General features: G+C 35.3%; 1 protein-coding gene across 15 annotated transcripts in view; it reads left to right on the top strand.

Moving 5' to 3' along the window:
* Positions 1-24,774, top strand: part of MBNL1 (muscleblind like splicing regulator 1) — a 191,678-nt gene that overhangs the window by 141,169 nt on the left and 25,735 nt on the right. For all 15 annotated transcript variants that reach the window (XR_005217797.1, XM_037842277.1, XM_037842384.1 and 12 more), the window contains 2 exons: positions 9,903-10,073; positions 20,431-20,631. Coding sequence is in view for 14 of the 15 variants with exons in the window: in XM_037842277.1 (XP_037698205.1) it covers positions 9,903-10,073; positions 20,431-20,631 (372 nt within the window). In the remaining variant the exon portion in view is untranslated. The remainder of the gene's footprint in view (positions 1-9,902; positions 10,074-20,430; positions 20,632-24,774) is intronic.

The following is a 24,774-nucleotide window of genomic DNA, read 5'->3' as shown; positions in this document are numbered from 1 at the left end:
CACAGTGATGTTGAGAGGATTACATAAATTAGTATCTCTAAAGTGCTTAAAACAATGCCTGAAACATAGGAAACCCTATTTAAATTTTACTATTCTTCTGTTTAGTAAAAATATACCTTTTGGTTTTCAACCAAAACTTCACAGAGGAGTATTAAAAGATGTGGAGCTTTGACTTTGTGACTGCATTAGGAGCTGCCATAGGTCTGTGAAGAACTGCTTAAACAAGTCTTCCAAGAGATTGTTAGGGAAAAGTTATGTACATCTCACGTAGAAAGTTTACCTCCTTTTAATCCTTAGGAAAATCCTAGAGATATAGTAGAGACAGTTGTGCTGTAATCTACCTAATAATGGTACGATGATGAAGTTGGTACTGTTTGTAAAACATTTTGTATTTCTCAATTGAAAGGCATGCACTACAAATAGACAAATAGAGCACTACATTTTATTATGTAAATGTTAGGGCTTTTAATTATTAGCCAAGATTGAAGAGTGTCTGATTTAGGTGCCATTAAACTTCAGAAATGTTTCGGCTACAAACAGTTTAGAAATCTGAAAGTTGCTGTACTGAAAAAAATAATGAAGCAGTTGAAAAAATAATAGAGACACAGTGATCTGGCATTTCCAATTTTATGATTCCATAAAAAAGCAGCCAACAAATTGTTGGACTCTTTAACGGGCTGGCACCTACCAAATGTCACTGGGCTTTTGCAAGGTCATGGAGACTCTGGTTTGGCTCAGGGATACCAGCCAGATCCATCTTTGGAGTCCAGGAAAAATGTGGAATAGGGGCAGACAATAGGTGTCCTGTTAAAGCCTTTTCATCTCATTAGCCTCGGTGATGGCTATACAATTTTTTCTAGGAGTTTGTAGGATTGAGGAAGCCATGGATGTAAGGGAAAAGTAAGGCTGATTCTTCTTACAGCAGCCCATCACGACCAACTCTAAATAGAAGAGCCTTGTGGGTCCTCTCTGAGGAGGCTAAGATTTCTTCAGATGACTATCAGCTAAAATTGTGTGCTGATATAACTGTTGTTGTCACAGTTGTATGTATATCTGATCTCTCACAGACAAAAGCTTCTTGAGAAAAGGAGTGGTATTTTTCTAACAAGAATGTTTATGTGATTTGTTACCCTTCTCCCTTTCCCCACCTCCTCAGCAGCAGCTAACCAGACTCTCATGGATTACATAATACTTATCAAGAAGTGTAGAGTTTCAGTTTTGCCATTTTCAAAATGATTAATGGGAATTGTGCAATTAAAGTCTCCTAAGTTCTCAGGGAAGAAAAGTCATAGTATCCCGATGTTTGAGCTAGAGTGCATTGATACTGCGTCAGCATAGAGGATATTTTGGGATACGTAAATGTCACTATTGCCTTTAATGTCCAAGAGTCTTCATCATCAAATTTAGGAATATTCTACAAAATAGTGCCTACAACAGCCATTGAATACCAGAAAGGGCTCTTTAAGTAGCTAGAAAAGTCAAACTGAAAATCTCTTGTTTGCGATCAGATTAGACTTTGATAGGAAAATGTATAATGCTGATGAAACTGTATGTTATATGTTTTTACATTCTTTCCAGCCATGGTAAAATTACAAATTTAAATTCAGTGGGTATTGTGTGTGTGTGTGTGTGTGTGTTTCTTTCTTTTATTGCCAGTTGCAATAATTACCAAGCTAAGGTGTGTGTATGAATGTGAACTTTTTATGGGATCAGGAAAGGGAAACGTTTAAATTTGCCTTATATTGCATTTCATTTGAAAACATATTTTGTATCTGTGGTCAAAGTAATTGAAAGAAATTGGGTCTGTTTCAATGAAAATGCTTTCACAAATTTTTGCTTCTTTTTGCTTTCACTGGTAGAATTCTCCCAGCTCTGCTGGTTGAATTGTACTCCAAGCATTTGGTTTTATGTTGATTGGATAAAGAAATGACAATTTACATTTAGAAAGTTAAGCTTTGATTAGTGTTGCTATATTTACTTCATGTTAAGTTTAGAAGATTAGAGATTAATTACCCAGCAAAGTAAGAGGAGAACTGACCTCCTCTCTTAATGTTCTATGGGGATGCTAAGCATTTGTTTTTGATATCATCTGAAAGACCAATGAAGAAATTAAAATAGAAGTTATGCTTGATTTAAAGATGATAAAACTGTTCCTTTCCTTTCCATATGATAAAACTGTGAAATAAGTGAAAGGATGCCATGATATTAAAGATAGGAAAATATGTAAGAAAAAAATAGTATTTACTGATCTGGGTTAAAAGGTCATGAATATTTGAAAATTAAAAAATGAATAGAAAAATTACTGTTAAGTAAATACTATATATTTACTATAAAGTATGCCATAGTATTTAAGTATAGTAAATATATAGTATTTACTTATTAATAGTATATATACTATTTATTTCCTATATAGGATAACATATAATATTAAAACAACAAATCAAAAACTGTAACATCAAAACAGTGAAATCTCCATTAGAAACTTTCTAAGGAAAAAATAAAAGAAGATAAATTATCATTAGTTTTGACTACTTTAAGAATTTCTACCAAATGATAATCCAGTGTCCTTTTAGGTTTTATTCTATAGCTCTCTAAAAGTCCTTATGTGTTTTTCCAAGGAAAACAATGATGTATAAATTTTAAGTTACGTATCCTAGATTTCTTGAATTTGTAACAGAAACAAAACCTAAGTTGCTAATACACATGTTGCTCTTAGAAATAGGTACATGATTGGGGAAATGTATATGCATGTGTATACGTATTTTTACTTAATTTGAAAATATTTGCAAACAGTTAAAAACAGCAATGTCATAGTGCAGTGGGCCTAAGACAATTCCATATTGACTGTGACCTATCTTTGATTGTTTTTCTGGCTCTATCGGTAGCTTCTTTTTGAAAGTGCATTTCTAACTTTGTTATCCAGAAAAGATTTTCTCTAGAGAGGTGCAAGATAAGAAAATGTTGTTTTACTTAAAAAAAAAAAAAAAAAAAAAAAAAAAAGCCAGCATCCCTAGTATTCTAGTTAAAAGTGAAGTGAACTATTGATATGATTTTAGAATCTAATCATTTATTCTTTGATTTACCACTATCATTATTTGCTTTTATTTGGAATGCAAGAAAAAATAACAAATGTTGAAACTCACATTCTCATACCTGGAACTTTTTGAGAAGCTGCAGCTGTCAAAATTTGGTGAAATTAGAGGGAATAAACTGGTCAGCCTCCCACTCCTTTTCAGTCAGGCTTTGTCGTACAAATCTATTATCTCACTGTTTGAGGAAATTCTCAAAATAAATAAAAAGATCCTACTATTTAAAAATAAGTGTACAAATATTTAAAGCTGATTTAAATCAAACAATTTTGGAGTCTCAGTTGTTTTTAATTATGTGTGGCCCTGTTAAATTCCATTAGCTGTAAAGCAGTGGTTGGCTGTCAACTGGGGGGTGATTTTGTGCCCATTTCTCCTCTTCCCCACACTGAAGACATTTGGTAATGTCTGGAGTCATCTTTGGTTGTGACAACTGTGGGCAGGTTGCTGCAGGCATCTAGTAGTTAGAGGCCAGGGATACTGCTAAATATCCTACAATGCACCAGGTAGTCCCCCACAATTAGTTGTCAGGCCCAAGATGTCAATAATGCTGCAGTTGATAAGCCTTGAACATTTTATGATGTGTGTGTTCTTGTAAGCTGACACAAGGCCTTTAGGGAAACAAGTGGGTCATGAGGAGATACACATTTAGGAGCTATAATATACTCTGTGTTACATGCAAGTAATTTGCTTTCAATATTTGACGAAGTCAGTAGGAGTTCATTTTGAGAGTTAAACACATATCCACCTAAATGAAAACAAAACACTGAGTGTTTATATGTGTGTAGGTATATATGTTTGTGTATAAAGTATATGTTTTTTCTTAATCACCTTATAAATTGCCATTATGTGTCCTACAGCTAGGACATATTTTTAAACAAACTGTATACATACACACACACACACACACACACACACACACACACAAATTTATTTATCCATGCAGTAGAATTGATAACTAAAATGCCTGGCAGTGTCATAAAAAACATTTTTGGAAATGTTTGAATAGATATGTCATGTCAGTATTTTTTTTTGGGAGGGGGGGCAAAATTTTTGTGAGACATTTGTATCATCTTAGCTGAAAAAAAATCTAAGTATTTTCAGTGGGAAGATTGCCAGAATTTCTGGCCAATATCTGAGCAATGAGTATCTTCAGGCAGTGCTTCAAAAACATCTAACATATTTCAGCAGTCAGAAAGGAAATGTTGGTTTTGTTGCAACAATTGAAATAAATGGTTCTAGTTTAAACAGTCTTACCAGTATTTCCATTGAAAGTTGGAAAAGACAAGTATAAGTATAATTTTTCATTGACCCTTTATTTCCAGTATCTACCCAATTATGACTCAGTTATTTTAATCCTACCACACAGTTACCATTTGGCAGCTTAATGACATATCTCTTTAGATTGTGACCTCATAAATCACAGTATTCCTTTTATTTTAGATGGAGGAATTATAATTAAAAATGGGAAATTAGTTTGCCCAGTTTTCTGATAGAATTTTTTATTTTTTTTTATTAAGCAAGTTTGGCCAACTTCTAAGGAAGATAATGTTTTATTTTCAGTTAAAAATTGCTAAGAAATCATTTTCTCATTTATCTAAATTGCCATCTCTGGTTTCATTCAGTTTTATCCTTATTCTGGTTTGCTGTTAATTACCTAACTTCCATCATATTGTACAATGTATATCTTACTGTATACATTGTATACCCATAGTTTTTATGTACATATGCTACATGTGTACCAATACCAGTTATTTTAGGGGTACATTTTGTTAAATGATAATGTTTAAAAATGTGACCAGGCATTTTTTTTTGAGGATCAATCAATTTATCTAAATTATATTTCTGTTTCCGTTTTATAATCACAAATTTGTAGCAGTTTGAAGGGCTTATGAGAAAATCCTTGAATTCACAGTTTAACAACTTATATCTTCTGAAATTGAGAATTGATTAATTGGTCTGTCAAATGACTGTTATTGGGCTTATACAGGCTCTTGACACCAAAAGTAGTGGGAACTGATCTTTTTTTGGACAGTCTACTTATAATTTAAAGGTATAAAAAATTATTAAGAAAAAAATGGGCTCAGTCTGGACCAATATTTTACTGAACTTTTTCTTCCTTTAAAAAATTCAATATATGCATTACAGTGATATTCTTAGAATCTGTGTTGTGTCAATCCTATAAAAAGCCTCCTTGAACAGAGTCTAATGTGTCTATGGTATAGGCTCTATAAAGTATCCTACTATTCAGATGGACAGCTCTCTGAAAGTAAGAGTCCTGTGTAATCAATGAAAGCAAAGCACAGAAACAACATTGTAAGAAATGTATTAGAATGACAATTTTTCTTTACTGGATATGGCAGATACACAACCATTTATTAAGGGCTGACCTTATAATGTATTACCGATGATTATCATTCATTGTCACCTGGATTTCCCTACCTATATTATTTTTAGTATATTTAACAGATATGGTGCTAAATTAAGCAATTGCTGCCGTTATTAGCTTGAGAATCTAAGTAAAGACAGGAAAGGAAAATAATTAACATTTATTGACAGCCTACTATGCCAGGCACCATGTGTGACTTTGGCCCGCTGTCGTGTGCTCTATCCCTATACATTACCAATGAAATAGACACTACTGTTACTATTATACAGAAATAGTATGGCCACTCAGAGAATTTAACTAACTTCCACAGGGTCACAAAGTTAGGTTAACTAAGTAACAAAGCTACTATTTGAACCAAACTATGTTTTATAACATTTTACATTTATGACAATAGGTGAAACTACATGTAGCTATCAAAACTGAATAAAAATTTCTTTTATATTTATTTTCGTATTGATCCTAGCAACTCAATTTAAGGTATCTTGAGGTGAAATCTCTAGATTATTTATAGTAGTAGCTCCTATATATAAACCTGTATATGTTAGCCTTAGATACTGATTGAATTTTTGGTTTTAGAGGTTTAGAACTTAATGTCATTGTATAGATTTTAGGATGCCAAATGCATTGAATGTCTGTACATGTCTCCCTTCCTGCCAGGTGAAACTTAAAAACCTCCCTCTTTTACTTTTTCTTCTTTTCTTTTATTGTGATAAGCTTTATCATTCTTTTAAGTTGCTGGCCTCTAAATAAAAGCATCATTAGGTCAGTACAACTCAGAAACAAGGTGTGGCATTGAAATTAATTTTTGTTCAATCTCTTCATTGTCTCTGGAATAGAGTAAGAGTAGAATTCATAAGCATTTAGTAAAAACCATTCATTCATTCATTCATTCATTCATTCTGCAAACACTTATTGATGGCCACTTTGGAGTGGGGGTGCTGGGGATTTAGAGGTGGACGAAGCTGACCATGTACCAATGTCATATTTATTTTAACTCTCCTAAGGAAGATATGGTGGTTTTCTCCTGGGATTTAGGCAACCTTCTGGCACAGTGTTTATTCTAAATTACTTTTAAACTTTTTACTTGTCATATCACTATTATTCAGCAGTACAGTCAGCATAAAACAAGTTTTGAACTTCCTAAGAAGCTAAGCTTATCTGATATCATATGCAGAGGTTGTTTCATTATTTTTTCCCCATGTGTCAATGAAAAATTCAAGTGATTTTGCAGCATTGTGCTCTGCAGTGCTTTCCGCTATATCAGAATCACCTGGTATACTTGTTACAATGTAGATCTTTGGGCCTCCAGCCCTATTGGCACAGACTCCCTTGGAGAGAGCCTGGTAGTTGTTCCAGTTTGCTAATGCTGCCTTTTTGCAAAATACCAGAAATGAATTGGCTTTTATAAAGGGGGTTTATTTGGTTACACAGTTACAGTCTTAAGGCCATAAAGTGTCCAAGGTAAGGGAGTACCTTCACTGAAATGGCATCTGGAAAACCTCTGCTAACTGTGAAGGCATGTGGCTGGCATCTGCTCCAGAATTCTGGTTTCAGAATGGCTTTCTCCCAGGATGTTCCTCTCTAGGCTGCAGCTCCTCAAAAATGTCACTCGTAGTTGCTTTTGGGACGTTTGTCCTCTCTTAGCTTCTCCAGAGCAAAAGTCTGCTTTCAAAGGCCGTCTCCAAAATGTCTCTGTAAGCTGCAGCTCCTCTCTCAGTTCCTGTGTGTTCTTCAAAGTGTCCCTCTTGGCTGTAGCAAGCTCTGACCTTCTGTCTGAGCTTATATAGTGCTCCAGTAAACTAATCCAGACCCATGCTGAATGGGCGGGGCCACACCTCTATAGAAATTATTTAATCAGAGCTATACCTACAATTGGGTGGGTTGTATCTCCATGGAAACACTCAATCAAAGAATTACAGTCTAATCAACACTAATATGCTTGCCCACACAAGGTTGCGTCAAAGATAATGGTGTTTGGGGGCACATAATGCATTCAAACTGGCACAGCAGTCTGTATACTTTTAAAGAAAACATTCCAAGTTGATTCTTAGAAACACAGCTTTTTGAAAGTGAAGGTCCAGTGCAATCAGATCAAACCACAGATATGTAATATTTATAAAAAATGGAATAGAATGGCATTTTTCTGGAATGGGTATAGTAAATATACAATAAAAAAATAAAAGGTCTGAGCTTCTATTGAACGGTTTGAGATGCACTGACACAATATATAGGGAGCACATATGACTCTTCTTTTTTGTTATTTCAATCTGGGCTGTGTTCAGAGGTAGGAGGAATTGGATGGTTTATGTTCAAGGGAAGCATTGGAATGAAGTGCTTGAGAAGACAAGTGTTAAGTGTTGGCAAGGCCTGGTTTGAGGTCCAGGGCTGTCTCTGTGGCCATTTATGGAACCCTAGAAGCTGATCTGAGTGAACTGACAGTAACTGAATCCTCAGGAGGGATACAACCCCACTGATCTATATTTAAATAAGCCCTGTCTTCATAAGAAATATAACATTGAGATATTGAGAACCAGACTATCTCTCAGAGCTTATTCATTCTCTGTACCGAAAGGGCAGACTTTCTCTAGAGGAGAGCTCAGTGGGACACCCTGAAATCAGACCAGGTGTCATCTGTAAGCATCTTTATTTTGGCCAGTTGTACTCTGTGGTCCATCTTGTGTCTCTCAAGTGTTGTTTTTGTTACTGTTTTAGCAGTTGCTTTGCATCGAGATGTTTTTAAGCTATTATGACATGATCTCAACATATATCAAGCATGGTGATTTTATATGGAATAGGTCATATATATGTAAATGTTACTTTAATTTTGAACATGCCAACACCCATAACTAATAGATGTTAGAAAGGTTACTCTCATGACAATGCTTTATTTTTCTTTTGTTTGATATACAATTTAAAATGCATTGGTGGTGATGGCAGTACATCTCCTGACTCTTACCTTGCTTAGAGAGGGCCACACAGTGCCAAGAGCATTGCATTGGCATTATGTTCTGGAAGTTTCATAATATACTTACTGTTTAGGTTATATAGCAACTTTGTAATGGGTAAAAAGCCTGAGGCTTAATGAACTTACTTACACAGTTTGTATAATTGATGAATGAGAGACCTGTAAACTCATTGTCATCATCACTGTCCCCTACTGCCTCTTAATTTAAAGTGTTACTAATAATGCTTTGTCGCATACGGTTTGTTAAAATAACAGGGAACATCCTATGAGATTAGTTCAGGGTAGTATAGAAACTTATTCCTAAAAACCTTAATTAAGAAAGGCTGAAATAGATCATTCAAATTAGAATTCTGGCAGATTTCAACATAAATGTCAGCATTAGTTTTCCAAGTCAGTTTACAGTATTTGATCAAATTATGCTAAATTGATTTTTCTCGGATAAATCAAAGAAAGTTCAAGAAGGTTGTTGATGGCTTCAATTAAATCTTTCTTCTACCTTTGCAAACATTCTATTTAAATTTTTTGCTAAGGTAGTAACTGATGAGATCTGTTATTATCAGTGTGATTTGACAATTTATTGAAATAATATGGATACCATCCCTCATGCAATGTGGTATATTATAGACTTTAATAAATATTTTTGGTCAGAAGTTTGTCCCAAAAGGAAGGTATATTCATATATATTATTTTATAGCAACTCATTTTGTTTCTCCATTTTATAGTATACATTTTTGTAGGGTAGATAAGTCTATTTCTCATAGTTTTATAGTTATTGGGAGACAGACTAGGTGTGGTTATGTCTTTGAGGGGTGAAAGGCTAAAGGTTACCTTTTCACTAACATTTCTTTATATTCAGTAATCTCGATACAGTAGGAACTTGTAGAATTTTTCTTCTTGTCAATGGTAACTTTTCTGATATAGGGGCTTATAGAGCTCAATGATAGTTTCACTTTATTTGTTATCAGACACTTGTAAAGGTGTTTTACTGAAATACAATATGCCTTGATTCCTCTAAATTAATTTCCTAAGAACTCATTACAAGTAAAAATAGAGGGTAAAACTTCACGGTTTTTGGGGATTTATTAAAGTTAACCAGGAGCATATTATGCTAGAGAACCTAACACTTCTTTATTTGCTAATCTATGGTTTAATATTATCCTGGCAGTTTGTAGATTTTTAAACTTGAATCTAGAAATATTAGTATTAAAATTGTTCAAATGAATGAACTTCTGTATGCTTTTATACTTTTTCAAATGTTTTAACACCTCCTTCTGATAATGTGTTTGAGTGAATTCACTACTTGTTCTAAAAAGATGATACACTGATATGGATAATATATTCTATGAAAAATCCATGATAGATTTAAGTGGCAAGTTTGCACCTTTTTTTTTTTTTTTTTTTTTTTTATATTTGCTGATTTTATTCTTTTTTTAAGGTGGTATTTTCCGCTTTTGTTTTTTAGGGTCGTTGCTCCAGGGAGAACTGCAAGTATCTTCATCCACCACCACATTTAAAAACGCAGTTGGAGATAAATGGGCGCAATAACTTGATTCAGCAGAAGAACATGGCCATGTTGGCCCAGCAAATGCAACTAGCCAATGCCATGATGCCTGGAGCCCCATTACAACCTGTGGTGAGCATGTTTTCAGTCCTCATTAAGTTGGTAATTCCACATGCTCAGGTTCATTTTAAGGTGATTGCACTAGATCAAGTGAACACAGGTAACAGTATCGGTTGCCTAGCATTTTCCAGCAAAGTTGTCAGTCAGATGTTGGAACAGTTTTCACACTGTGCAGTGATTCATCTTTTGGCTAAATCATTTGGAAATTTACATTATAGCATTTTTTCAAAAATTGGCTTCAAAATAAATTCTACAACTTGCAGATGTTGAAATGGTTTTTGTTAAAATGGGCATCAAACTCATCAGAATAGTCAGTGGGCATTTTCAGGCTTGTTTAAAGGTAATGATTTTTAAAATTGGTACAGGTGGTCTTTAATTCTCCCTCCACTCTCTCCTTAAAGAGAATCCTGTTTGTATGTATAGTTCTCTTTCTTGAAAAGGAGCTTTTGTTACTCTCTTAAAACTTGAATTGAAATTTTTTCATAGTTAAGATGCTAGGAAAATTCTGACAGTGGTGAATCAGTATCATGGACTTGGAACAAACTCCAACAGTTTTTAAAAAAGGAGCTAAATTTAATAAACTCTGGATAGTCCTAGATATTTAATGTTTGCTGAGCATTGTATGTGAGTGACTTGATTTTTGAGCACATGAATGTATTTAGATACTTTTAGATATTTTTTGTGTGTGATAAATGACTTTAATGATCTTTAGCCACATTTATCAGTAAAAAATGTGAGAGATTACTATATAATTAATTTTAGGTTAGAAACAGTCTTTTTATTTTAATTGTGACATAATTGTATGTTTAAATGCATATTAAAGTTTACAATAATCACAATAGATTTGTCAATAATTTATCACTATTTTACGTGCAGTATTATGGTGTCATAGGGATGTGAAAACTCAAATCTTTCTGGATACCTATGCAAACTGATTTTTTTCTAATGCATTTTAATACCTGAACTCAATATATAATAATCTCTTAGAACTTAATGCAACAATCATTCAAAAAGGGGGAGGGGGGCTTGCATTTCAGGGTAGGAAGGATTTCCATATTACATCAGCAGTGATGCTAATTATGGATACTATACAGTTGAGGTGAGAGAATATTAATTCTGCTTCTCTTTTAACCAGTATCTATTTTTTCCCATTATTGGTGCCTCATTTAATAATATGGTCTCTGAAATTTATCTCTGTGACACCTGCTAATTTCACATTTTTGTATTGGAATAGCATGATGATTTCCATTTGGTTAAAAAAAGTTTTAATTATAATCATTTTTTTTTCTAAAAAAAATACTGGTCAGGAGGTTGCTTTTACCTCTTCGCCCTCAGATACACTTTCAAGTCTGATAAATCCTTTGAGGACTACTACAATTGTTGATACAAGATATCTCCTTGATGTGAGATACTTTGTTGTACTTGAACATTTAAAACATGCTTACTGCCAGACTCGAGCCTCTCTGTGGCCTGGAGCAGCTCTGAGATCAGCAAGTAGGGTTCCTGGGTTGGAGAGGATATATGGGTCGTGGCAGTGAGTTCCCCCATGCTGTGAAGTCTTGGCTCAGCTCCTGAGCTGGTCCTTGAGTCTTACTTCCAAGGCCATTCTTGGGTCATTATCTACCCAATCTGGGGAAGACTATAAACATTTATGTTTATGGCTTTGAAATACTAGTAACCAATATTTGTTGTTCCTGAAATCACAAAATCACAGATTTATGAAACTATCAGAGAAATCACCACATATTTTGGTGTTTTTGTTGGAAAAATTCTTGGCTTAGAGAAAGCATTTATTTTTACTAGTTGTGAGCACATTTAAGCTTTACGTTCATTTTCCCTCTTATGACTATGTTTGGATGTGGAATTGCCCTTCTGTTAAAGGAATACTGAGATCATAGTCTAAAAATATACTCCATTCAGAGTGGCGCTTTGTAGTAAGTTTAGAATCCATTTTAATTATTCAATTTTAAAGCATTTGGGGCTTTTATGACCGTAGAGAAGGCTTTAATCTAGGACATTTGCCTTCAAAATCTTACCTGAGACTTTTTGATCCTTTTTGTAGTTAGCCCTATTTTGATGAGTATAAGGGCATGGAGATTTCAGAAATAAATGGAACGGTCACGACCAGTTGCTTACTGGACCCTTAATGCTGGGCCTACAAATAGGAATTATAACAGGGCTGGAAACAGCTGTGTAACAAATACGAAAAAGGATTGCCACCAAAAGAGGATGGCCCCTAGTACAAATGATAGTGTCTGAAGGCATAGCATGACTTGGATCCAGCCCAGGGAGTGGTGATATCGAAGGAGCTAATACTGTGGTCAAATAAATAGCACTAGGAGTGTCTGAGCAGATGAAGGGCTTGTAGTCAAGAGGTGACACCATCTTAGTTCTGGTAGAGCCATACAGTTTGAAAAAGGACCCAAAACTGTAGCTGGAGGAACGGGGGTGAGGGGGGCTAGCAAGGTCTAAGCTGATTTGGGAGCATCTAGTATTGTGCCGGGCATGTGTTGGGCAGAGCTCGATAAATGCTTGATGAGTAAAAGAATGAATGAAAGAAGAGTTTCCCAAATCCCAGAAACACAGGCAGAGGCTCATGGTAGTTAGTCTGCCCGAGTCCAAAGGAGGAGCCAGAACCAGAGGACAAGCCCATGTATAGAGACTGGAATACAGGAGGGTGCATAAAGATGGAGAGGTTTTAGCATACTGTTGGGAAAGGCAGCCAGGGGCTTGCTGAGGGTGCTTTTGGGATCAGGAAACAGTTACTGTGCCACCCAGTTTGGGTTCCCATATCTCATAAATTGTGAGATACTGGGCCTCTAGATTGAAGATCTTCAGACACTGAGCTGTCTTGGTGAATGCAGGAGTTTATAGGACAGTTTCCTGTTTTCATGGACTTCAATTAGATTGTGATGAAATGCACCACCCAACAATCGAAAGAAGACAACATTTTTAAAGTAAAAGCAATGCTATCGGGACTTTTACTGAATACTGCATTTTCTATCTTAAACCCTCTTGACCATTCTATGAAGAAGACAGTGTCATTCCAACTTTAGAGATGAAGACTCAGATTCAGAGATTAAGTTATTTGCCCAAGTTACATAGTAGTGTAGTGTAACTTTTCTAATACAAAGCTGTTTAGATTTCAGCATCTGTTCAGGAAACATATCAATTGGAGATATGCCTACCATCAACCACCTGTGGGTCCTTGGTTGATTCATTTATATTCTCTGGTTGCCTTCAATGTATAGTGAAAAGTTTAAAGAATATTATCTGCAAAGACCTAACAATCTTACAATGTAAACATAATTACTCTCATTTTATAAGGGGAGAAAATAAGTAGTTGAAAATACTTAATTGTGTCCACTTTCTAAAAAATTAACATAACATGAAATAATTGGCATTCATTCTGCTATTTCTAAACCACTGATAAAATGTGAAAAGATCATTTTTTTCTCTTAATGTTTGGCTTTGAAGACAAGTGCAAGAACTACAGTATTCAGTTATCCAATTTTTTAAAAAGATAAAACTCCTGAAGCCTTTTTCTGAGTATTGCTTTTTTTTAAATATTCATTTTATTGGGATATATTCACATACCATGCAGTCATACAAAACAAATTGTACATTCGATTGTTCACAGTACCATTACATAGTTGTGCATACATCACCAAAATCAATCCCTGACACCTTCATTACCACACACACAAAAATAACAAGAATAATAATTAAAGTGAAAAAGAGCAATTAAAGTAAAAAAGAACACTGGGTGCGTTTGTTTGTTTGTTTTTCCTTCCTCCATTTTTCTACTTATCCATCCATAAACTAGACAAAGGGGAGTGTGGTCCTTATGACTTTCCCAATCCCATTGTCACCCCTCATAAGCTACAGTTTTATACAATCATCTTCAAGATTCATGGGTTCTGGGTTGTAGTTCGATAGTTTTAGGTATCTACTGCCAGCTACCCCAATTCATTAGAACCTAAAAAGGGTTGTCTATATTGTGCATAAGAGTGCCCACCAGAGTGACCTCTCAGCTCCTTTTGGAATCTCTCTGCCACTGAAGCTTATTTCATTTCCTTTCATTTCCCCCTTTTGGTCTAGAAGATGTTCTCCATCCCACGATGCCGGGTCTACATTCCTCCCCAGGAGTCATATTCCACGTTGCCAGGGAGATTCACTCTCCTGGGTGTCTGATCCCACATCAGGGGGAGGGCAGTGATTTCACCTGCCAAGTTGGCTTAGCTAGAGAGAGAGGGCCACATCTGAGCAATAAAGAGGCATTCGGGAGGAGACTCTTAGGCACAATTATAGGGAGGCCTAGCCTCTCCTTTGCAGCAACAGTCTTCCCAAGGGCAAGTCCTGTGGTAGAGGGCCCAACCCATCAAACCACCAGTCGTCTATGTCTGTGAGCACATTAGCAACCATCGAGGTGGGGCAGGCCAATACCCCTGCATTCTCCACCAGCTCCTCAAGGGGGCTCTGCATATTTTTTCCTTTTTTTTTTTTGTTCTTTTTTTTTTAAATCAACTGTATAAAAAATTAAAAAAATTTATAAAAGCATACAATAAAAAACATTTTGAACAGACCATAACAAAGGAGTAAGAAAAAGACAACTAACCTAAGCTAACTACTTTACTTCCAACATGTTCCTGAGTATTGCTTTTTAAAATTATTTTGCCCTGTTCTGTCCTGCACAAAGGTGATCTAACCAGAAATGTCAAAATCATGCAGCATACCACCCACCAAATTAACCAGGATAGACTGTATCTTGTGGTTCACAATTTAGAGGCACTTGGTATCTTTTAGACATTCCATTGATTCCACATTGTCTTTGGTGCCCATTAAAAACTCTGCATTAGCAGTGGTTACAAAGAGCTGTGTATGAGCTCTGGGATTCCATTAACACTGGCTGAACATCTCTTTCCCAGTGCTCTCAAAGGTCATTCTGTCCTTTTCAGGTGCACACCTTGAGGTACATAACTTGGATGGAATTCCCTGTGCATTTCATGAATTTGATAGCCTAGGGACAGAAAAATTCAGAAGTTCTTGATTTTAGTTAAGGTCTCAGAGCTTCTTGCTGCTCTTGTCGCTTTCACTTTGTCGTGGCCTATGTCCCAGCCTTCGTTGGCAGGCCAACAGAGAATGCTTTGAAGTCATCTTTTGTCCCACTTCCAGGAACACCTAAAATTTTAATTGTGTTTTATTGCTTTACTTTCCATTTTATCCAGGTAGTGGTTGAGGGGAGACCTCTTTATCCCAGAATGTTTCTGGTAAAATGTTTCTGTCAGTCACTCCAAGTTATATTTCATCCATCCTGCCATTCTCACTGCCCGTTCAGTCAAGGAGCCTGTGCTTCCTCACACAGCCTGAGAACAGGCCCTGAATTTTAGGAATTGCGCCATGTTTGGTTGACACCTTTTTTACTAAGAAGGCTAGAAATAAGTCTTCTTTAGGTACATGTTCATTGCAAGTTTTACTTTCATGCACGCATGCATACGTACACATACACAAGGGTACAATGTAGAAAAATTTGACTTTAAAACTTTGAGTTCCACAAATTCCAGCAGATACTGACAATATGTTATTTATTATATATACTACCTCCATTTTATTAAAAAATGCAAACTGTTTCACATAGAGTTTTTAAATAAATAACTGCCCCCTATAATATTTGCATCATTGCAATATTATTGAAGCTTAAGAAGTTTGGTATAAAAAATTGCAAAACAAAAATAAAGTAAAAGAAACTAAACTTTTCAAACAAGCATACTAGAGAAATGTTGAATTTTGAGGTAAAGAGCAGAAAAAACACTGGATCTTTTTTTTTTAAGTTCAAATATCTATTCTAGAAAATATTTAATGCCTTTGCTAGTGAGTTTCTGCGGCAGAGAAAATTGTTAATCAAATGTTTTTAGAGTACCTGTATAGGCGCCAGTTGCAGGGTATATATAAATGAACAAAGGACAAGGGAGGAGACTGCCCTCCGGGAGCCTATAGTCTGGTTAGAGTAGGAGAGATCCAAGTAAACATGATGATAAAAGCTGACGCAGAGGTGATTAGTGGCTTCTGGGGAAAAGAGGAAAATCCTAACTCTTCGTGGTTGGGTATGAGTGGAGGGAAAATTCAAGAGGAAGCATTCTGATTCCAAAGCTTGGTTAGAAATTAAACAGGCGGACTGAACGAGAGTGGTATTTACACTGTGGAGGAAAGACCAAGTGCCAAAGAAGAGAGCCATAAGGGAACACATCTCCTTTGCGACATCTCATGTAGAATCAGAAACCTGAACCTGTTTCTGTTTTTCAGCATACTAGGAAGTGTAGAGTGTATGGCACTGGAATCAGTATAAAGCTTTAAAAAAAAAAATGCTGCTGCCTGGGTACCTTTCCTCAGAGATTCTGATGAGTGGGGAGTGGCCTGGGCATTCCATTTTTATAAGTTTTCTAATGGAAAGCCCTCTTTGAGAACCATTGGCTTCAGAACCTCTTGGAATCAGACATACCTTTGTCCAATTCTAGGTATTTCCAGTGCTCTCATTTTGTAACAATGAGCACATAATCTCTCTGAGCCTGTTTCCTTCTCTGCAAAATGTGACTAATAATACCCACCTTACAAGGCTATAGTTCATTAATACAGCCACTCAAGCATTTCATTCAACAAATATTTATTGAGTGCCTGCTATGTGCAAGCATTGCTCTAGAGGCTGGGGATTCAGCAGTGAATTAAACAGCTCTTCCCCCCAAAACAAAATAAAAAACAAGAACTCTGCCCCATGTTGAGTTTATACTCTTACGAAGATCAAACACAACACAGGTAAAGCATGTAGCACAATGCCTGACACACAATAAATAGAGAGAATTACTAGTAATATGCATGTTTGTACATAGTTAACTTGGGTCATAATGTGAAACTGAATAACATTTTCATTCATAATGAAGCCTGATTACCTTAGTGGAAGCAGAATGTCTCACTTAAAACAAACATGTGATTAGCCCATGAACAGCACCAGAATGAGTAAGTTTGCAATTTGTTTTTCTCTATTGAGGGTATTCACTGGCAAAAGGCAATCATAAACCAACCTTCCTTATGCCTTACAGGAACAAAGATATTGGTAAATTGTTACCACAGGATGTAGTTAGTATCAAATACACCAATTACATGGTTATAAGTTATCTTGAGGATACTTCAGAGAAAATAGGATGCCACTTGGTGATATTGTTGCTTTAATATCCATCTTTAAGATTCTGCAAAACCCTTTGCAGGATGGCTTTTGGAATGGAGAACTGGCAGTGGAGCAGCTGAAGTGCTTTAGTAATCTGATTAGGTGCACTCTGATGGGGCCAGCAGTGACCTATCTCCAGCAAGGTGCTCTTTGAAAAAGTGATGTAACAAATTTACAAAAAGTCAAAAGAAGTGCAGGAATGTTGCTTTTTTTTTCAGCCTTTGGAATCAAGTTTCAAAGTATAGAGCTATTATTATAGATTGTCTGCCTCCTCAGAAAATAGCTCTTCTCATCCTGAGAAGGAGCAATTTGAGATAATGCTTGCTGAATAGTTGATGTTCCATGTTTTTAAAAGCCACTACAGATCTAACTTGGGGACAGTATCTAAAATTCTTCAGATTTGAGTTTGCTCTACTGAATTGTCAGAAAATCCACTTAGGTGACAACTTTAGAGAAACAATCTAGAGGGAAGATTGTCACCAGTTAATAAGATTTATGTTTTGATGCAATAAATTATGATTTTTATTTATAATGTGCAAGTGCTACATTGAATGCAATCATAGACATGAATGCATTTTGTAGACTATGAATGCATTTTATTGGCCACGATCTTATTTTATTAAAATAAGTGTGCTTTTCTTCCCTCCCAGTTTGTAAATTTGACCTCTGCTTCTGAGTAATTATAGTAGATTGTGTGCAGTGACATATAAACATCTCAGAAACTCCCCCAAGTATACATTAAAAATGTACCACCTGGAAGTACATGTTAATTCCTAGCAATATAATGCAAAGAGGAATGATATTTACTGGCTTCTGTTCTCCATATTCTAAACTAGTCTTTTAGCCCTCTATGCTAAATTTCTTATAATTCTTGTTTCTCATATAAAAATTAGAGTGGTGGTCTGGCTGGAATATCATATACTGGATCTGACAGTGTGTAACAACAGTGTTAGTTGAACCTGAATATTCCTGAATAGAAATTCAAGTTCAACATGCTCTATAGGTTGACCTTTGTCTTGCTGCTGCCTTGGCAGCCAGTGGGAGTGGAGTGTCATAAATTCAGCTGCTGCTCAAGTAACTGTTGGTGTTCAGAGACTGTCCTGAGCCCCAGTTCCTGACAGATTATTTATTGTTAATATCTGGAACACACAGAGAGTTTCCTGTTGTCGATGGTCACCTGCTTTGGGCAGGGATGTGGTTAGGGTTTAGAGGCATTGCTTTAGGCCACTTTAACAGTGAGAGCAATCAGTCTGGCAGAGCAATTAATCATGGCATACAAACCAACATGCTTGGAGTCATAATTATTTTGATTTTAAAATATCAGGTATAGTCTGTGGTGTGTTATATTTTCTCTTCAGTGAATCAAATTGTGAGTTAAATATTCTATTTATCACTTTCTTCATGGTAAAAATGAGTATCTTAACTACAAAGATTTTATCCTAAAAATATTTGTGAGGTCAAAAGAGCTGTGAATCTCCCCCGTGTGCGTGCTTCATGGCCTGGTTCAATTAAGCTCTCTATTCTTAAGTTACTTCTAAATCCTCCTTGGAAAACATTTCTCAACCTCAGCACTATTGACATTTTGGGCCAGATTTATTGGGGGCTGTCCTGTGCATTGTAGAGTGCTTAGCAGTTTCTCTAGAGAGATGCCAGTATCATCCCCCAGTTATGACAAACAAAAATGTTCCTAGACATTGCCAGATGTCTCTGGGAGGCAAAATCTTCACAGTTGAGAACCACTGCCCTAGAAAAAGCAGATACTTGAATTTCATCTTACTCTTCTAAATACAGAATGATTTTTAAACAGGTTTCTTTTGTACTATAAGAATTATTGTTGTAATATACACCTTATATTGCATAAGGCTTTACTCCAAAGCACTCTCAAATAATAGATGGACTCTAGGACCACCTATTCTAATTCCTGTCAGAGGGAAGGATTAGCTGCATTCTAATATCCCTTCTATTTAAAAAAAAAATTGTGATTCTATTCTTCTTTTTCATTGGATTAAAAAATTATAAAACATTACCTTGAAGGGCAGAATCCATTTGCCTATGTGTTTCAGGGGTGAACACTGTTATTACACAAATCAAACTGCAAGAATTGGGATTCCATTAACTGGGAAGTTGAAAATCTGCCATTGGTAAGGGGGGGAATTGTTGTGCTATGTTAGACTTTAAAAACTGGAAAAGCAAATTGTTAAAGTAGATTTCAGATAAATTATTTAATTCTACTCAAGAACAAACATTTTAGAAACTTTTGGGAGCAAAATTGTATATTGACAGATAGAATCATCCTCAAGTATCTGTTGAAGCATTTCTGGCAGGAATTCTATCTTGTAACAGTTTATTAGACGCTACCATTTTTATTTCCTTGAACCACTGTGTAGCATTTCTTAAGCTCTGTTCTACCTTCCTTTCAGACTGGCTTCTCCCTGGTAAAGTGAATTGGTGGTTAGTGTCTCACAGAGGCATGATAGGTTGGTGGAACATTTATAATTTCCCCAGGAAAACCTGACTCAAATGAATCTGCCAAACTCTCTATTTTATGTGCTCAAAAGGAATGGTGTCATCATCACATATCACATATCCCATGAGATGTCGTCACAGTTTACATTAACCGTGAAACATTCTTATCTACTGGGAGTTTGGCTTTATTTATTCCGGATAACAGGACACTTGCAACCTATTAATAGTTGTAAACAGGTCTTTCCAGTGCCCTGATATAGCAATTATGAAATGTATTTCTTAAACAAGTTTTTAGGATTAAATCAGGACAAGGATGAATATTAGATGACCAGAAAAAGATTCTGCATTGGATAGTTTATCTATTAGTCCAAAAAGAAAAAAAAAAAAGAAAAATTGTGTATATTATAGACTCTAAGCATCAAAATTCCAGTGAAGGATTTAATGGATATATGCCATCTATATCTACATCTATATGTATCAATAATATGTTTTAGAAAAATGTTTATTTGATGAATGCTTATTTAATGGAACATACGTATCTTAAATGAGAATAAATAAACTCAGAATTAAAAGGAGAAAAGAATAAGTTATAGATAATTGGATAGATTATGGCCAGATAGATAATATAGGATATCAACTTTGAAGTGAGGCCTGCATTTTAACTTTTGCTATTTTATTTTTCAGCCAATGTTTTCAGTTGCACCAAGCTTAGCCACCAATGCTTCAGCAGCCTTTAATCCCTACCTGGGACCTGTTTCCCCAAGCCTGGTTCCAGCAGAGATCTTGCCGACTGCACCAATGTTGGTTACAGGGAATCCTGGGGTCCCTGTACCTGCAGCTGCTGCAGCTGCTGCACAGAAATTAATGCGCACGGACAGACTTGAGGTAGGAAGTGATCCGTTGGTTTTATGTACTCCATTCAGATTCTCACAGTTTGTGTGTGTGTGTTTGTTTTTGCCATTGCCTGAAAGGTTAAAAGAATTCAATGCAGAGATTTTGGTTTGGTGTTTGGGCATTTTACTAGAATGTGTGTGTGTCTGTGTGTGTGTATATATGCAAAATTTGACTAGCATAATGTTTGTAAAAGCCATGGCATCAGTCTGTAGAAGAGTGAATAAGGGCTTGAACTCTGGAGTCAGACTGCCTGTTACTTCATTGTGCCTCAGTTTCCCGATCTTTAAAATGGGGAAAATAATGGCACCTACCTCAGAGAGTTAGAAGACAGTTTGGCACATTACAGCTGCTTCCTAAATGTTTGATGGTGTTGCTATCAAGAACCTGTTCTATCAGTATCCTAACACTTGTTCTCATAATAGTGTTATGAAGATTATCTAGTTAACTATCTATAAAAAATGTTAAGGTTTAATATTTCAAGTTCCCACATAAACCTTAGAACTTAAAACTTTTTATTGAAATACCAAGGCAATTTTATTTGTGAAGTAATGCTCTTATAGAAGAGTTTTTTTTTTGTCTGTTTTTGTTTTAAGGAAGTTGCATGATGCTCTAGTCCTAGAGGCAAGGATAATGAGATGCGTGCACTTTACTATTGCTATAGAAAAAAGAAATTAAAAGTATAATTCTTATTTTGAAGTGGTTATTCAGAGTTCCAGCATGGCTGTAAATTAATGGATTTGGTAAACTGTAGATGTAGGAAAAAATGGGTAACATTCATGTACAGAGAAGCCATAAAACCTGACATTAGTGCTCAGCTAAACAATGAAAAGACACTTTACTCTTCTCCCTGATTAGGATAAGGCAGTACTTAGTGCTGAGAAGTTTCGCATGCATTAATTACTGAGAAAGTGACAAAATAAGACTATGTTGTAAACACTATTGACTCCAATAATTTATCAGTTTAGCAAGAATTTAGTTAATGAGCACCAATTTCTTATTTATGAATTTCTGTTGTATTCATTACAAAGGATCTCATGTTACAGCATATTTATAACAACCACCACATTTTCATAGTATTAACAATGGTTAATATTTGTTGAACATTTACTGTATACCAGACACTGTGCCAGCCCTTTAGCACCATTCATTTAATTCTCAAAACAATATTAGGAAGATCCTGCCACTAACTCCATTTTACAGAGAAACAAATTTAGGTGGAGAAATGTGAATTGACTTGTTCAAGTTCACGTGGGTAGGATGCCAGTGGAGTATGAACTCAGAACTCAAACTTTAAACACTATATTCCTCTGCCCATCCTTTTTGGGTGATAGTACAAAGAGGAGACAGAAAATTTTGGTTCCTGTGTATATTTTTTAGAGGTTTTTGTGTCTTATGTTTATTTCTTATCTTTTATTAACTGTTTGGAGAAAGGGGCTAAAATACTATAAATTATCAGCCTTTTGGTTCTTTTATAATTGCTTAGAACAATGACACTTATTTACAGCAACCAATGTGGCACTACAAAAATACTAAATTGGATAACAGGAATCCAGGGATTAGTGCTAGCAGTGTTGCTATGTAGGTGAGCAAGCAATGGGTTAAATTTCTCTTATTCTCTGGGCCTCTTCTTCTTCACTTACAAAATTAAGGGTTCATACCTGATAATCTCTAAAATCACCTCCAGTTGGAACATTATGTGAACAGTCAGGTATTTCCTCAGTTTTAACATCGTACAGAAGTTATTGAAAATTTAATAAAATACGCACATACACACACACGCTTCATACCAATATTTATATTATCCACTCTTTGGGTATTTTTAAAAAGATTTTGAAGTCTCATACTTTCTATATTCTAAAATCCATTCTTCAAGTTTTCTCTAAAGAGGAGCAAATTTCTTAAATATGAGTCACTGAAATGTGGCTTTTAAAATTCCTTTTTGTAACTTTGAGAATCTTTCCATAATTTCCAACAAGCAACTTATTTTCAATTTTTTTTTCTTTCACATGATTTAACAAGTAGTTTATAGGAAACTTCCAAAGTTGTTATGAGTTATGGTACCATAGTTTCAGTTATTTCCTTATTGTGAAATATAACGTATATACAAAAAGGTGGTAGCTTTCAAATTACAATATAACAAGTAGCTACAGAACAAATTTCAAAGGATGCTATGTATTACATGTCTGCCATTTCAGTTCTTTCCTTCTAGCTATTCTAATACCCTAGCAACTAAGAAAAAGAAAATTATGTAAAGATTCAGTATTCATAATCCTTTGATAAATTCCATCTTGCCTATTGCTACCCCTTCTCTAGTTTAATCACTTTCCAGTCTTCAGGGATGTCTAGGCCATAACCACCCTAACTTGTTCATGTTGAAAAGGGGTGTCAACATTATGAGAAAAGGGGGCACATCTAGTTGATGTTCTTGAAGAGGCTGTTGCCTCTGGGTTTTGGGACTTAGCTGGCATAGGAGCTCTCTGGAGGATTTAAGTTACTGAAGAATAAACTTAGTGAATGAAACTTTTATAGAGTCTCAGACGGGGATCCAGGTATTCTTTAAGGTTTTCAGGACTACTGTTGACTTGGGCTTATCATACTGTGGTCATTTGGCATATCTAGGTGAGTCTTACATAGGCATAATTTCCAGGACAGCCTTTTGACTCTGAATTCTCTCAGCCACTGAAACCTTATTTTGTTGCCTTTCTTTCCCCCCTTTTTATTTTCTATGAATAATAAATTTTTATAATTTAATAACTATTATTTTAAGGAATTATTAAAATCTGTAGATCCTAGTAAAGGCTGAAATTTTTATTCATATCCCTGCTTCATTATGAATAGCTGATAGTTAGGGAAATCATTGTTTGAATTACTTTCAAGACACACAGTAACCTTTGATGGTACGAAAAGGATCCATGAATACATTCATTCTCTGATTTATTTGACAATATTGAATGGAGAACTTTTGAAAACCTTTCAAGTCAAACATGTGAGGAATATCTTCGAAACTTTTTAATTACTATCTTATCAGCAATTAAAAGAGATTCTGTAATTGAATAACTAAAACTGTAGAACTGTAACCCATAACATTCTTTGAAATTTGCTAACTATTTGTTAAATTGCACTTGGAAAGTTATCACTTCTATGTAAATATTTTATATTCCACAATTTTAAAAAAAAGATTCAAGCCAGCATAGTACCAAACTCATAATTGATTCCCAATAGCTCATTAAATAAATGAATAAATGAGTCAGTCACCCAATCAACCAGTCAGTGAATAAATTGGAGAAAGATATGTGACTTATTTGGGGCTTAGAGTAATCCAATGGAGGATATAAAACATGAAAATTTGTTAACTTGTGGAAAATTTTCAACATTGTTAACATTCTCCTTGGGTGCATGTTTGCATTTTGAACATTCCAGCTGCAATATATGACATCTTATTCATATTCCTAGACCTAGCTCAGTGGTTTTCAAACTTTTACAAGATTAGAACCACTTCGGGTGATTGTTAAAATTGCAGGGTCTCATCTCCCAAAGACTGATTCAGTAAGCATGTAGTGGGACCCAGGAGTCTTTTTTTCCAAGTCTGCCAGGTGATGCTAAGTGCAAATAATCTACAAAACAATTGTTGCCTTTTATTTAAGCCTCAACTGTTCATTTACCTCATGTATAGTTATTGGAACTCTGTATTAAGAATCTGACTCTTCCAATACACTTCACATTCTATAGTTCAGTTGTGTAGAACCTCATTTTACTATGCACAGTAAAATGAAACATTTTAGATAAACAGCGATGCTTGTTAAGGTAACATATCACAGAGTAAACAAAAGACAAACTAGTGGCCATGTATTTCAGTGCTGACAAAGATTTAAATTGCCATTTGGTTAACTGCATAATTTTTATGGCAACAATCTATATGAGAAAAACATAAAGTATTCCAAGAAAGGTGGGCAAACCACTTAAATTCTGATATTTTCCATTGGAGTTTGCTTATTTTAAAATAAAGTCTTGTTCTGGAAGTTTTATTCTATGAGATAATCATGTCATGAATTTTTAAGTCAAGCCAGTGGATACTGTATGCTTCCATTGCTCATTGATTTAGAAGAATCCAGTGAGTCTTTTCATATAAGCAGA

The sequence above is a fragment of the Choloepus didactylus genome, chromosome 1 (genome assembly GCF_015220235.1).
Source record: "Choloepus didactylus isolate mChoDid1 chromosome 1, mChoDid1.pri, whole genome shotgun sequence".
In the NCBI taxonomy this organism is placed as follows: domain Eukaryota; kingdom Metazoa; phylum Chordata; class Mammalia; order Pilosa; family Megalonychidae; genus Choloepus; species Choloepus didactylus.
This window is presented reverse-complemented; position numbering and strand designations above follow the sequence as displayed.